The following is an 18,339-nucleotide window of genomic DNA, read 5'->3' on the forward strand; positions in this document are numbered from 1 at the left end:
ATAAAGTATTTATCAGTATGTAAGCGAATTACAATAACTTTCTAATAACTACCAATAAATATATATATATATATATTATTATATTATGTTAAAGAATACATAATAAAATTATTTCGAGACGCATAATAATTGTATATTGTTTGTATAGCGCACAGGCGTCTATGACAAGCCTGTTATTAAGTTCCACGACTTATCGAAACGTGTACTCCACTACTCCAGGTATTTAGTATTTAACGACGACTTCGCATTTTCTGATTTGCATGTAGACGACGTATATATTATTAAGTAATATTATGTTCCCTAATTATTAACTATCGTTCTGCGATTATTATGCACCTTTATGCGCCTCGACACGTTTCGTTGTACATTGTGTGCAACGTGGTTATTATGCAACGTTCATGTGCTTACGAACATGATAACATTTTAATGTGAACTACGATACCTATAGCCGTAGTTATCTAATTGTAATATAGGTATATATTATATATATATATATATATATGACGCGTGTTCGCGCCGTATAGATTTTCACTTTGTCATATTCGGCGGCTGCGCCTCTGACCATAATGAAATAAGATATCACACCGTGAACCGACGTTATATTATATTGTTAAATAAATTACATTCCGCGTGATCGTAAATCGCAGCTTTCATTTTTCGCTCTCGGTCTACCGTAAAAACGGCTATCGAAATCCGATTTTATAGCCGTTATATCATATTACGCGATGTAAACAGGAGCACGGAATCTATTCTATATAGGAATGACCGAAAAAAAGGGGACATAAAGTACACGCACTCATTTTACTCTACTGTTTAACCTCCTTAAATAAGCAATGCGGTTGTTTTAAAGTGATAAACATGTGAATATTGACAGTATTGTATAATACGTATTAGAAGAGATTAATGATGGGTATTAGGATGATATCTTAGAAATAGAAGCGGCGGTCAACTTTTCCGATTTTTTAAATCACTAAACTCTTCTAGATTAACATTTTATTTACCAGAAGGAAATATGTAAACTTTCATGATTTGTTTTAAATGTTATGTCTGGAATGTTTATGTATTACATTAGATGCAACAGTACCATCACAAAACGAGAAATTAAAGCTTTTTGGTTCGTACTTATATATTGATAAAGATATTTTATATTATCCAAAAAAAAAAAATCTAATTCTTGTGAATCATTTTTTCTAGTAACAGCATCAATCTCAATTTATACCATAGTTAATGCCAAAGAAGATTTTCGAACGAAAATGTATTTAAAAATTCATAGTTACGATAAGTGATATAAAATAGGTAAAAACACTAAAAACTCTAACATCATAAGTAAAGATAAATTTATATCACAAGAAATTACAGATTATTTTACTTTTCGTGTAAACTGCATGTTACGCACACTTGCATTTCCGTAAATCTGAACTTGCAGTATGCAGTTGGTATGGGATGATGTCGTGCGATAAAATCATGAAAGTGGTATCCGTTTTAATATTTTATGTATCAAACACGACTGCAAGTAACAAATGAGTTTAACATGTACACAAACGACATACAATAAGTGAATTTAATAATATTATTATATCACTGCAGATAACTGCATTTTTCAGTTCTGTTTTCACTAATAATCAAGAACAAATTTTAATGCTCTCTAGTCGTCTAGCGTATATGTACGGTTATTATTATTGATTTAGGTATAACAATAATGTTATTATTTATTGTGACCGCCTAATTACGATTACCAGTTAACAAAGGCAGTAAATACTGTGACGGCAAACGATAAGAAGTGATAATATATTTATGATCTAAATACCTCAATTGCTTGTGTAGGTACAACTACTAGCAGCCAACAAGTACCTATTAATATGTTAGTATTGTATTATATTGTCACTATAAAGTAGTTAACATTACAAATAAATTCAAGAAACTATGTAATAATATTAGATACATATATTATATTACAACATTATTAGTGTTATAACATACTGCGTTACCGTCACTTATAAACAAATACTAGCCATTGAAAAAATTATACATGTTATAATTAAAAAAAAAGCCCACGATTCCAAGATAATACCTACCCATATGCTACTTGTTATTACTTACTTCTTTATCGGATAGACATAAAATTATATGATACAAATTTATATCACGTATGTGTAGGTATATTGTATGATATAAGAGTGCCTATCTAAATGCCAAGTGTTTAACCGTTGAGAAAGTGACTTGCAGGACAGATTCTTTTTAAATTTAAATCATTTTATAGTTTAAAAAAATCAAGAACTCAGAAGGTCATTATTTTCTGTATAAATTAGTTTTCGATTTTTGCAGGCCTGGGTAAAATGTACTTTTCTTCCAACATTGACCGTTGATATAAATGACAAAAACTCGCGTAACCGGGGACCGAACGCAATCAAATACATACAATCTTTCTACTTAACATATAATATACAATAATTATATAGAAACCGGTTACAATAATATATTATTATATATTCTTAAAAAACTGAAATCAGTCAGTGTATTTAGATCGCAATGTGTACATAATGTTTATTGATGTAATCGAAAGCGCTTCCGCGACAAGCATAGTTTTTTTTTCAAAAACAAAAAAAAAACTGTCACACAATTTTTGCAATTCTCAATAGCGAATACGCATAGAGACATCATAGCGAAAAAAAACCAGTAAATAATTTTAATGAGTTTAATAATGTTTTAGATTATGATACCATATATTATGATATCAAAAAATTCATACATTGGAATATTTATTGATTATTATAATATAATATTATGTTAAAATACTAATAATAATATTAATACATATTTTTATTTTTAATACAACTTAAGCAGCAATTTATTCTCTCATATTAATATACTGTCGTTGTGTTATTTTGAAGTGACTAAAATACTATTGCCACAAACAGGTTTTTAGTAATTTAGGGCCACACGGATTTGTAATTACTTTGGTATCTATAGGATATATCGTGCGTATGATATGTATTTTAGAATCCCGCCGAAGGTTAGAACGAAATAGTAGCAAATTAATATTACAACTGATGATGTTTTAATATTACATTTAATGACGTTTTACCATCTCTCTCTCTTTCCCCCCAGACCATATTATAACATTAGATGTTATTTCAGATGTATTAATATTCGGATAGCGTTATTATATATTATGTCCGCATTGAAATTTTAAATACATTAAAAATAATACCACGCGACGTATATGAGAATTTGAAGTATGCATTTACCATTTTTGGTCATGTGACATCATAAATCATGTACAATATAATGTTTTCATTTTTTATCGTAATAAAATATGGATCTATACGCGACATAGGTCGTATTTAAATGATCGTAAATAATAAATACTTAGCATGCAAAATTATATTGTTAAGCTATATATTATAATGTAGGTATATAGTGGGTGATCGATCTAACACAAGACACCCATTATTTCAAATAACTGAAATAACACTATACAACGTTTTTTAAAACACTTTTATTCTATAACTTAAAGTAATTATTACATGACAACATTTTTGTATAAAATCAATATTTTTTATTATTTTATATCGTTATTATGTTTTTAAGCTTTTATTCTTTTGGAGTATATTTTTAATTTTTATTTCTAAATTAGAACATTGTTCAAAGTATTTCGATCTATAAAAATCAAATTTCGGTTATTCAATATTTCACCATTTCACTCCTCTCAAAAACTCGTTTTTTTATGTATCGGAGTACTCTAAAGAATATAAAAAATAGTAAAATTGGAATTTGTCATAAAAAACATGAACAATTTTAAAAAATAAGAATAAAAAATTATGTTTTTAACGATTTAAAATGACGTAAACGAATATTTTCAAAGACGTTGATAGCTTATAAAATAATTATAGTGTCTTTTGTTAAATCAATGGATAAGTCCATATGTTTCAGGAAATGTACAAATATTTTTGACATGATGTGCAACAATTAATAGGTATTTGATATAATTTGAATGATAATTAAAAATAAGTTGTCTAAAATCGACATTTATCATTATTTGTATGTTATATATATATTTTTTTAATTTTACATTACTTATTAAAATAATGTTACCTATTATTCTTATTATTTTTTTATTATGTATCGCAGTGTGAAATAATTTAATAGTATGTCACAATAATACAGATATTGAAAAACACTACGTTAAATGTATCACCCGGTATAAAATGCAAAAGAAAGACAATTAATCGATTAGATAGTATATAATATTATTCTTTGTACCCATAATATACTTACGAGTTATTATATGACCTTGATTTATAAATAAAATGTTTCAGTAAATAATTGAAAACTGTTTTGTTTGAAAGGTATTTCGTTTTTTTTCAGTTAAAACGTACGAAAATTAAAAAAAAAAAATTTTAAATCATTTTAGATGGGTTTTGATTGAGACAATTTATAACCTTCAAAATTTAAAATGTAATGAACAACATAAATAATTCATGTATACTTAAATAAATTGTATAGCCATTCTATCTATTGTATACCTATATAAATATTTGAACGCTCACACACATATTGTTAATATTATATAACTAAGTACTACCTAAAAAACAACAAGACAGGGTCGAATGATTGTTTGAAAGTAAAAACTCGAATGTGCATTTCGTCGGTCAAACATGACAATTTTTTTCCCTTCGATAGAAAGCGACTTTAAATTCATTTGACGAGGTTCGCACAAACGTCTAAACTCACATACCCACAAGACATAATATATAATAGTATATATAGTATATCTACTCTCAAGGGGGACACTTTAAATCTTTGACATAACTTAATAACTACAATATAACGTTTCAACTTACATTACAAAAGGCAATATCAAAAAAATTAAAATTGACTTTCTAATTCAATCTTCAATTGATCAATAATTGGTCGCCGCTGATAAAAGATTTCAATCCATTTTATTATATAATATAAATATACAATATTATAACAATAGAAAAAAAATATTGATTTTATACGGAATAACACGCACGTAGATAGGCACAATTTTTTAGGTCCAATTTTTTATCGGATTTTTATTAAAATAATATTTGTTGACGTTTAATAATTATTTTCGTATTTCTAAATTTCAAATTCTTTGGTAATTTAGTCAAAAACGGGAAAATTCAAAAGAAAAATGAAAACATAGTTCTAAAATTTAAGACAATTTTCATTCCACGTGCAACTTCGGCACAATGCTATACCTGTACCGTATATACGCGTTTCGTATTTACTTTTGCTTTCCGTCATCTCTTGCGTGTAGTGCCATCTAAAAACGTTTCTAGAGAGTCACTGTAACGGTTGTGTTAAATTTGAATTCAATGATATTGAACTAAAAGGGATGTTGATGACATGAGTTATACGTATTAATAGAGTGCGTTTTTAATCAGATATCAATACATTATTAGATATTACATAAACTATTATTTATTATGCATTAGGTACAAGTCGAATTCGATTAGACGATTAATATTAATATTGTAATTTGCCGAGTCATTCGAACCGTCATTACATCGGAGTGGGCCTCGAGTTACACAAACGTATAATAATAATAATAATAGTAGTAGTAGGTAACATGTATTCGTATCAGTCGAAATATATATATCGCTAACACATGCGCTCATACACCTATTGGCTACCTATTATATTATATTATTATTACATGCAGATACCCATATAATATGTACACGCATATATATATATATTTATAATATAACGTTCGATCGAGTGATACGGTTTCGACCGGTTCGGTTGTGTGACGCAACGCGACAATGATATAATAATAAGAACAGTTCAATAAAAATATGTCCTAGTCGTGTCGACAATGCACCTATATAATGTTGCTGCTGGTGTGGTTGTAGAATAATGACTGATCATCATAATAAAATCGTCGTGTCAGCGGGTAGAAATTTTAAATAATTATTTGTCGTAATAATTGTGATAAGTGACTGCGGTTGTTGGTGTGCCCGAAGATAGGTGCAAATCATTATACACTCGTAGTATCTGGATATATATATATATATTTCACACGTTAGCCCATCCGCACGGATGCAACTGCAGCTTTGAACCCAGGTTTCCCAATGACAATCGTAAGGTTTACTGCAGTTCTCAGGGATGTAGCACACGAATGAACGTTCGAAAATATTACTATCGATAGTTATATATATATATATTATAGAACGAAAAATTGTGTACATGCAATCGAAATATTATACATACATGATATACAAAACTGATACACAATACACTTTTCCGTGCAATTACATACACATATATATATTAATAAACGTAATTTTTTAGACCGCTGTGATCGCTCAATTGTTTCGTGTCATAAATACAAAATGGATAAAATTGCCTGAAACGCGTGTAAAACATTCAGGAACAATGCAGTTAGTACATTCACTACAAATACAGATTACATTTAAAGGTAAACGAGAAGGAAAAGATAATATATGTAATTAGTTACAAAGTGTACAGTGAATTAAGTAATACATATAATAAAATATTTAAGTGTGGTAGGTAAGTGATTTTAAACATATTATGACGTGGCGGCGGCGGCGGCGGCGGTGTAAAATGCAAAAGCACATAATAATACTAAACAGTATTAACTGGAGTATTATGAGTATTGTCGGTTTGCTCCAAGGCTCAACAAAGTATATGTTATGCACGATGCAGAGAGAACAATATACGATTTTATCATTTGTATCTATATTAATATAATATTATATTTTTTACTATCGATGTAATTTTATTTTATTTTGTTGTAACGGAAATAGCAATAAATTAATCGAATCGTATTCAAATGTGTAGTGTTGTATTCTGTCGCGGTCGTTATTTCAAACTCATATGGTTAACAGTATTAATGAAAAATTCACTTCTAACAATAAATTAATAATATTTAAAAAATAATTCCGTGGAACCGTGGAAATGAATACACATCGCCCTCACGTGCACATGTATTAAGAGTTTTCACGGTACACTGATTTCTGTTGTAAGCCTATATTATATCGCTCAGAACTTAGTTGAATTCGCTTTGAAAACCTTTTTAAATGTTAATAAAAAAATGTTTAATTTCACGTTCCAAAATATAATGTTATATTTGTAAGATTTCGTCGATTTCGAATTATAAAAATCAAATTTTGTACAAGTATTTAATTATTTACAAGTTTGGACGATCGAAGCAGTGAACTATGCACTCCACTATGCTTATCTGAACTTTAAATACTGATCTCATAAACCGTAAAATTGTCCAAAATTCGGTTTTGTTTACATTAAAGTACTAACTCCAAAAAATAGTCTACTTTTATAATAAAATAAAAATCGATGCTGTCCTTCAAAAGATTAAAAAAATTTAATGAAAACGATAAAAAGTAATAATATTTATATTATATATACCTAGGTGTGATAACATGGTATTAGCATGGTTTTGTAACAACTTAAAATTATGTAATATATATATATATATATATATATAACCTATATTAGTAAGACCTTTAAACGTTTTTGAAATGATAAGTGTTCATCTTACCAATAGTAACAAGCATATGGACATAGACTTGGATTCCCATTATTATTAGCATTATACGGTTATGTAAGATCGAAACAATCGTGCAAGTAAAAACTATACGTTTGAATAATATTATGTTTCTATTACGAGCGTAATTTTATAATATGGGTACGCCGTACAAGACAACACTCTACGGACACGTCGCGGTCAATATGTAAATAATAATATAATATGCGTGCACTTGCACACATATTTGCATGTGCTTAAACGACGTCCGTCGACTACAATAATAATAAAATCTGCTCTAGAAAACTCGTCTGCGCGATGTCGTCGACCGTCGTCCGACAAAAGTGAAACTTCTAACTCGTGCCAACGTGTTCCGCGATGTTTCATCATGAAGTATCTGTAATCTGGGGGTGAGGATGTTAGATGACTTGTAAAAAATGTCCACGGGAGCAATTGTTTTTTACTGTATAATAGAATATTAAAAAATCTTGTATAAAATGTACAGTTTGTATTTTGTCGAAAACCTAACCAATACCTACGTTCATAACTACCTACTCGTATATTATATTATATTATATTACATCACAAGAACGTTAAGAACTCTATTACGCTTGAGGTTTGAAAACTCGCAAATCAAATATACATTACATTGGATTTATCAAACACGAATAGTGTAGTGAAAACAATATAAAAAAAAAAAAAATTGCATCAGTATAGAGCATATAATAATAGTAGCAGACAAATCATAATTCTTGTATTAAATATCAGTTTGTTCTGAACGTTTATTTTTATTCTGCCCTTGAGTTTAAAAAAAATTCTCTCCCTCCAGAATATCAATTCTAATTGCTCGATATGAATGTCATGGGACTTAACTCGGGCAATTTTTATAATGATGGCGGTCTAGCTTTTCGATAAACCATAGAAAATTACGAGAGCGTATAATATATTCTTAGCCCGCAAGTACGAGAACTAATAAATAATCTACATTGTACAATGTTAAAATCGTTTTAACGCTACATCTTTCTGAATTGAATTTAAACACTCCAAACAGCTATTCCATAAAATGCATTTGTTGATTTTTAAAATACTTCAATGCTTATAAATTTGTATGTGCAACACAATATATATTTAACTATTTAACTATTCGTACACGGATTTGGTGTAGTTTTTCCTCAAAAAGCAAACATCTATAAGTATGTATACTAATATGCAGGTTTATAGAAAAAAAAAATTATTCACTCGTCCGGTATACATTATATTATGATATATATACATATATAATATGTGTATTATACACGAGTCGTGTGAATAATCCGATTCGTATAATATTTATTTCGCAACGCACGCGATTCGTATATATACTATTATAATAAAATATACCGCGAACGATATTCGATTTAATTAATTTTTTTCCAAACACCTCTCTCCCGGTAATGGCTGTCGACGTCTAATGTCAAGGTCGGTAGGAAAAAACAAAAAAATAATAATAATAATAATAATAATAAATGATCTAGATCCTTATAGAACCTTAAGCTACTGACAGCGGCGGCGGTGGTAGTTGCGATCTATGTGTATGCATGTGCCATGATATTATAACATTATATTATTATATTATTATGATTGTTGTTGTTGTTGGTACGTACCGGCGACGGAGGATAATATATTTTATTATCATATATGCTTTAACGCATATTATTCGTTACAATATGTCAGTATATATATCCTGTTGGCAAACTGAATACCTATATACTCGTACAACATATACCTACTCTGTGTTTACGAGCGTAAAAAAGGAATTTAAAAAAAAAATTGAAAACAGTCGTGCTCTTTTAATAATAATATACGTGTATTTTACTAAGCAAACAAAGAAAACGGCTATATTTCTTATAATTCAACGATTTCAGTGACTCGTATGACTCAAATACCGCGAAATCTGTTAAATCATATAATAATATTAACATTTATGATATCGTCTCTTGCGACCGTTGTATGCACGTTTTATAATAATGATAATAATATTGTATACAAATGCAATATCTAACCTAACGCTGTTTGTATGATGTAGTATAAGTGATACACGCACCACCTACCTTGCCACACGGTGTATGTTTTGTTGCCAACGGCAATGTATATTATATACATTTATATATCATTTTCAATAGTTATTATTAAACAATCAAATATAGGTACGGGCTATAGGTACGGTATTTGAAAATGTAATGATATCGCCTGAAACAAAATACCTCACGCAAACAGAATAAATTATTGATATATTATTTATTGCTTAATCGTCTAGGTTAGGATATGAACGATATCGGTATCTATATACAATACGGAAATAATGTTTTTATTTTTTTAATTTAGAAGACAATCGGCGAGCAAATAGATCGAATATTGCATTAGACACTGTTGGTCAAGTTCGTTTTAAACCATTTTTTATAATTTTAGAAAGGTATGGTCTAAGGTAGCTAACCCGTGGCACGTGTCTCATTACAGTGGTATGCGGAAAGCTTATAGGTACCTAGTACGCAGAGAAAATTTCGCTTTTATAAGAAATAATGGCGAAGTTACAGCACAGAACTTATAGATATGCAATAACAATTAAAAATAATTGAAAAAATATATTTTTTAACCAAATAAATTAAGATAATCACTTGATCATACAAAAGTATTAAGCCATTTTTTGATCCATAATGCTTAGGGACTCGCAAAAATGTTCTATGACAAAACGCTTGACTACTTGACTACATCAACTGTTTTAGTCACGTTTATTACCATGACTGCGAAATTTAAAATGACTTAAGCCTTTAGAGAGTTTTTAGGTATGTTGTATCGTTTTATTATTTTAGAGTGCTTAATAACGAATTTTAAATATAAAAACATTACTAAAACGAATAACGAAATAATAATAATAATAATAATAATGTTTTCTCGCGTGTCGCGTGTCGCCCGTTCGGTAGCTAACAGAATACAAATACAAAATATATATATAATATTTTACACACAGAAACATTCGTAGATTAATTAAAATGTTATTTTGCCGACTGGTTTTCCGAAATCAGTGTTGCGAGTATTAGTTATTTTATTATAAGCGACGAAAATATTTTAAAATAATTATCATTTTTATTTTTACCATCGCCTCGGGATTACATGACGTATAGATACCTCGCGAAAATTGATTAAAGTTGATAATAGATCAATGATCATCGCAGATTAACCCATACTATATACTACCGTACCCTACAATACAGCACTAATCATAATCAGTGGCATTTATTATGTAGGGTGGCTTAGATGGCCACAAATCCCTAAATCCAAAATTTAAATGAACAAACTTAAAATATGACATGTATGATAACGATAATTTTGTATGAATTACTAATTGCACATTTTTAAAATTAATTTTTTAAACATTTACGTAATAAGTCTTTGATGCTTGGCATTAATATGTCAATAAAAAAAAAATTGTTTAAAAACTATACTTTTACGAATCGTTCGGCTATAGTAGAATTAAAGTCAATGAAATAACGACTTAATACTTATTAGCATCGTATTGTTTTTATAAATATTGGCTATAACGCTCCATAACACGATTTGATATTTAAGTTTTGTATCAACATCCAATTAATTTACTTACTTAGCTTTAATCAATTATTAAAATTAAATGTTTATTTTCCTGCTTAAAATAGTGAAGGGCTATCTATCTTTTGCTTATCGTACAATTTTTATTGGCGCCTGAGATATTTATGCCACGGGCCCCTGTAATCCTGGCTACGCCACTGATCACAATAATATGTTTATTATTATTTTCATCACGACGTTTTCTAGGGAAACTGACCATACACGCGTCGTCGTCGGCTGCAGAACTATGTGAAAAAACTATGTGGAGAGAAAAAAGTGTATCCGCCGGAGGTCGTTTGTTTGTTTTTATATTTATTTATTATATACACTCATACCCCGGAATAATGCGTATATTATTATGCACGATATGCATATATTATACACGGATACGATTTACAGTGTATAGTAACTATACATTATATTGGTACGCTACCGGTCGGTCGCCGACACTTGCGTTTAAAATAATATTATATATTATGTAGACCGCCACCACCGCCCGCCCGTCAACCGCCGGTCTAATATATTATTCCCGATCGTAGTGTACACATTATAATAATATACCTCTATAGTGTATAACGTAAGCTCTATAAATGTTATATAGTAATACGTTATTATTTTGTACAGACCGTTGAAATTTCACTACTGTCGAGATAATGTGGTGCGTATATACCGGGTGATCCATTCAACGTAAGACACTCATTATTTCAAAAACCATTAAAGTTATTTGAAAAACCATTCTTTTACAAAATTTTAAGTCGTTAACAACATTTTTCTAAAAAAATGATATTTTTTAACTTTTTTTAATGGCAACACGCATTTTAATTCCTTATTCTAAAGTAGAATATTATTCGGAGTATTTTAATCCACAAAAATCTAGTTTTAACAAAGTAATTTATTAGTTATACTTATAAACCTACAAATATATTTAAAGTTTTGATAAGCGTGGTGGAATGGTACAGGGGGCGTTCCGCAAAAGTTTGGTCTATTGATTATGACTAATAAACTATTTTACAGAAATTTAATTTTTGTAGATCGAAATACTCCTGATAATTTTTGTTTCGTATTTAAAAATCAAAAATGTAAGTTGCCATTAAAAAAAATAAAAATAGTAAAAATGTTGTTTTATAACGATTTTAATTCATGTAAAACAAATATTTTCAAAGACGTTCGTGTTTCCTGAAATAATAAGTTGTTTTACATTAAATGTATCACCCCATATATGAGTATTATGTATACGTGCAAGCTTTATATTATAATATATGCCTCATAATAATTATTATAAAACGAACATGCCATTAAAACGAAACACGTAGTACAGACCGACGATTATTATTATAATAACGATCGATCGATCGGCCGACCAATCGATATTATCTCACTGCAACCACCGCAAAACCGGTAGCCGCGGTGCATTTTATTATCGGATAAGACGATATTTATTCATGATGTCAGGTGTGTGTGTGTGTGTGTGTGTGTGTGTGTAGGCACCATGTTGATCTAGGCTACAGGTAACATTGCGTTATCTCGGTGCCGAATCGTCGGATTCCGAACAACTGCACCGCGGCTGCCAATAACTGTATAATATCATTATAAATTAGACAGCTCGGCGACGAACGATGCGTAAATATACATACACATATATAGGTAGTGAGTACTTATATTATACCTATATTTATGCGTATTGAATATCAGTGGCGTCATTTGTCATATATATACACGTTTGTCGTCGCCGTGTCTGGTGTGTATATAACTGCAGGTTTAATAATATTCACAATGTTCCAGAGTCGTCAAGTTTTTACTTTTTAGCATTCTTCGGTCTTGCATCAAGCGAGGTATATATAACAACCAGTGATGTGCAAATTTTCTACGATATTCCCGAGACCGGGCATTTATAAGGAAAATTATCATATATTTCAGTATCTATAATTTAACTCATGGCCATAAATTATTTAAATGGCTGATAATTTTTATGCAAAATATTATGGGAAGGTTTTTTGTTTTTTGGTGATTATAAAAATATATTATTACATACAATACCTATATTTTACAAGTATAGTTCAAGTTATTCACTTAAATGTAATGAAACGTACTGGCAGGCGCGTCAGTGAAAAGATTTGATTTTAAATTTATGTGAAATAAAATATCATTTTTCCAATAGGTAGAAGAATAGATCCAAAATATTCTTTGTTTTCTGGAACGTTTCTCGGGGAATATTCCTAGTGATACATCACACATCACTAACAACAAAATAATATTATTAGATGTGTTATATATGTGGTACAACAAAGAATCCGCTGTCTTCACTTCACTCTCATGCTAAATCGTGCACGTAAATGCTTCTGATTTACGTAATTTAAGTATGTATTAGAACGATATAATTTGATCCGACAATTTTTCAAAAGCATTTTCTTATTATTTTTATTATTCAAATATTTTGATGTTTTTGAAAGTTATTGGTTATAGGTATTACAAAAAAAAAAAAAAAAATCACGCAGGTAATTAAAAAGTTACCTATGAAATCAAAACAATTTCGTTATTTTATGTTATGACCAGTTGGCATAGGCAAAGACATTTTTAAAAGCTCACCAAAAATGAAAAGTCTTGAAAATTTTAATTTATCTTTTTAAAACATTAAGAAATTAAGATTTAAGGTAATAATAATAATAATAATAATAATAATACACCTAATATTAATAATGTACATTGTATGAAATTAATGTTTATGTCATATAGGTATCGTTATAAAGTATAAAATATTAAATTAGGAAATAATCAAATTTTTATCGACTAACCTATACGTTGTTTCGCCCGAGCGCATTTATGTCTGTTTTACCGTCAGTGTGTAACTTAAATACATATACGACAATTTTTGTACAAACGCTTAGTACAGTTCCGGCTGTCATCGCTTAGAACTCAGGAAGACAAAAATGCCCATGCAACAATTTAACTGTTTTCGAACAATCGAGATATTTGAAAATCATATATTTCGTATTTTGTCATATCACCCAAGTTTTCACTGAAAATACTTCACTCACTTGCAACACATAACCCGTTGGTCAAAATACTGGTTTAGGAAATAATTTTGATATAATAATCGTTTTGCATGGGTAATTAAATATTGAAAAGGTCGTTGTAATCAATTATTACAATATAAAATAGAATAATAATTAATCATAACACGAATAGTAATCGTCTTATTAACATCGGAACCGTCGTCAGGTTCGGAGATAAATTATCATATTATACAATCGCGAATAATATTCCATTAGTCCTAGTGCGACCGTTCGCCCACGCACCTATATATGCATATAATATAAAAACCTCATCGTACACACGCGCGTGGGACCCCGACCGTTGTCCACCGGCTGTGGCAGTTTGTTAGCGACGTCCGCCACTGCACCTTGCCCGCCCGACACGCCTCGAAAAACATATTATAGCGCTTAGAAAAAGAGAGCTATCAAATATTATCATTACTATTCGTAATGTAGTTACAATATGTGACCGTTTTCGGATTTCCACATCGTCGCCGCCACCGTAAATCTCTCTTCGGAGTGAAAAATATTGTAATCGCGCGCAACACGCAGATCGCTTATTTATTTTTTTTAATTTCCAACGAGTGTGTTTGACGAGGACAATGTTCTACGAATATATAGAATTTGCGTTCTAGTACGAGTGCACGAGCGGGAGAGAGGGAAAGTGGTATTCACGCATAGGAAATATATCAAAATTATATTAACTTCACGTAACTACCTACACAGTATACTTTTAGACTTTGAATGATTTTATAGTTATTTAAATAAGCAATATAATGTAATTAATGTATACACGAACCACGAAAAAACATATTCTAATTAAAACAATTATATTATATGATCTGTTGTCAAATCTCAAAAATCATAATAATATGTCTTATGGCAAAAACTCAACGGTATTATAATATTTTATATGGCACAGAGACAGTAGCGCAATGAGCAAGCATTTCATTATATTTTCTATTGACGTAAACCGATATAAACAAAGAAAGATTTCAAAGACGGTCACAAAAAATAAAATACGATGAACAAAATAATACAATAAATGTCTATCATTGTTATTATAGGCGTTTTCCGTTTGTATTGAGCTAATTATCTGAAAAACATGAAAATTGTACACCAAAATTTCATTTAAATTACGTCATAATACATTCCAGATAGTATACCCTAAATGCCACTTGATAACTAATACCGTGTAATTATAATTAAAAACATTTGTAGTTAAATAATATCGTCAGTGCCTTTATAATAATACATAGTTATGGACTTCAGGACTTGTGTTTAGTAATGCTTGTGTTCGAGTTTAGTGTACTTATACTTTATAGGAACTTATACAAAAAATATATTATATGATATGCATTCTGTTGATCAAAATATAATAAATTGTCAACTATGTTGGAAAGAGTACAATATTATGTACGTCGTTAAGTATGTTAACTGAGGGAGAAGTAGATACATAGTGAAAGCAATATCACACTGGAGTATAGTGGTGGCGGCTCGATTAGAAATAACATGTTGACAAAACCTGCAAGATCTTACAATGTAACGATAAAAATATAATCTAGATACATAATATTATGTATTTTTTTCATTTGGATTTATCAACTCTATGTGTTACAGGTAGCGTGACTGCGTTGTTTTCTTCGAACGAGAATCTAGCGATTTTATAATAATATCGTTTTAATAGATACTAAAGGTACTTTCTACGGCATATCTAATAAAGGTCTAAAATCATATTCGCGGAGTACTTAATCGTTTTATACTTTTTCTTGGTTTCATTACCACGTGCCTATACCACATTTTAATTTTCTAACTTGTATTTCATTTTTTCAAAAATGATTTGGTCTTTATCGATCACCAATTGGGTACTAATTGTCAAATGTGCAAAATAATTTATTAAATTTAAGTAGGTGATCTAGTTTAAGTCTAAGTCTCTGTTATTTATATCGATCGTGTAAATGTTAATTATTTATAATTTCTATTCATATAAGTTTAAGCTGTACACGACTTTTTACCTACAGTTTTTACTGAACATTTATTAACGGTGTTAATATTATAATTTATAATTATTTAAGTACCTGTTGTAGTATGACTTGTCCGTGGCGTAAGTTGTCATCATGACGTCCGGTGGTACGGGGTCGTTGGAGCCACTGTGCTGGTCAGCTACGTAGTTGATCAACATATCTAGGTCTATAAATTCCTCGGTCCCGTAGCCTACAGGGTCCTGGGGTGGAGGCTGGTGTTGATGGTGCTGGGCGTCGTCAAGTGAATGGTTGTCGACGTCGGGTGCCATCGAGTAACTTCGCCGGTGGCCGTCTGTTGACGGGACCAACCCGGGGACAGTTCCCGATCCGCACATGTATACCGGTGAGGCCTGCGGACCTGTTGGGTTGCCCAGCCAGGAGATTGTATCCTGCCACACTTGCCAGTCATCCTGCAACAAAAATCGGACGGAAATCAGTTCAGCTACAAATTTTAATGTTGTTCATTTCATACAATAATAAATAATACGGATAAGTATAACATAGGAATCAAAAAATGGAGAAGAAGAATCAACACAAAATATGCACTTATATAAGTCATATAAATGAAATACTCTACAAATTTGACCTAAAGATTCCGTAATTGCTTGAATTGTACTTAACGGTTTTAATACTTTATGGTCTATTTATAACTTATTTCTCTCATTATATTGTAGTAATGAATAAACTGGTACCTGTGTAATACCATTTATGATTTCTAAGATATTAAGTTATTAATTAAGACTTTATCTAATCATAACCACGTATCTATACCCGATACAAGTGATTAAAAGCTAAACAAGTAATAAAATAGATCAACAAAATGCTTTTTTTAATAGTACAATATACATATACATTATTTACACAAAATGTTTTTTTCAGCATTTGAAATAGATTTTTTTTAAAGAAGGACGTATGGATTGAACTATTTTCTGACGCGTATTTGCTTATAAATTTAAATTCTATTATGAATCAAACCCGATAATAACACTACACACCACACACGATTTGAATATATTATATTGTCTCATTGTGTGTAGGAGTATCTATACAGTCATACCAAGCATAAAAATAAATAGATAGGTGTCTAAAATTATGCATAAACGATTAAGATTTTGGCATACTGGTGGTGTGAAAGTTTGTTTTTTCTTTCGAAATAATATATTATGTGGTTCATTTATACATCATGTTTGAATCTGTGTGTGATAACTTATTTTAATAATATGTATTATGTTAGATAGTATATCTTGCCACTCGCGAACGCCGGCCCTGAATATAAATTGTACGTGTTTTAAATATTTTAAAGAAATTATTGTTGATTAAAACTTACAGAGTCGAAACTAGTTATTACAGATATTCAATTTAGTAATACTAACCGAAATTATTAGCATAATTGGCGAACAATGTAGGTAAATAATATAGTAAATTGCGTTTATGTAATATGTACAATTTTAAAAACGCGACGAGAAACCTCGATTTAAATCTATATAATTTTATACTGCAAATACTATAGGTACTTGCTGTAATTCTGTAGGTACCTGTTTATTATTTTAGTTTTCAAACGTATCCAGGATATTCGTGTCAATTATCATTACATACACTGCACTGTTGCACTATTGCATAACTAAGACACTAAGTTTTTAATAAATATGGAATAAATTATAAAATACAAATTATTTAGTGTCGAGAAATATTCGATGTACACATACCAACACGGAAATCGGAAATTGGTCTGATTTTAAATAGTTAGCAGGACGATATTAAATAATCTACATATTTTTATTTACTAAAGACAAATTATAATGTTTTGTCATATTTTATTTTTCTGATAAATTTAATTACTCATTTTATTCATATTTCATTCGATTTTTTTATATGCACGGTTAATACTAAGACATTCATTATACATGGCTATTGGTTACAATCGATTTGGGATGGCACTTTGTTGTGTAGTAAGTATAAAATATAAATGTAATATTATTTGTAAGTCACTTGAATGGTATATATTAAACTCTTTGGGATATATTTCTAATTAAATTATAAGAAATAAATAGTTAATTTTTATTTTTCTAAAAATATTCTTGCAGTAATGTTTACGCTAATTATTATACGAATAGATAATGATTGC

The 18,339-nt window shown here is 29.7% G+C and overlaps 1 protein-coding gene across 1 annotated transcript in view; it reads right to left on the reverse strand.

The window, feature by feature from the left end:
- The window catches only part of LOC113557303 (Krueppel-like factor luna), an 80,998-nt gene that overhangs the window by 5,458 nt on the left and 57,201 nt on the right, over positions 1-18,339 (reverse strand). The window contains exon 2 of the mRNA XM_026962755.1: positions 16,269-16,624. Within this exon, the coding sequence (XP_026818556.1) occupies positions 16,269-16,624 (356 nt within the window). The remainder of the gene's footprint in view (positions 1-16,268; positions 16,625-18,339) is intronic.

This window comes from Rhopalosiphum maidis, chromosome 3 (genome assembly GCF_003676215.2).
Source record: "Rhopalosiphum maidis isolate BTI-1 chromosome 3, ASM367621v3, whole genome shotgun sequence".
Lineage (NCBI taxonomy): Eukaryota > Metazoa > Arthropoda > Insecta > Hemiptera > Aphididae > Rhopalosiphum > Rhopalosiphum maidis.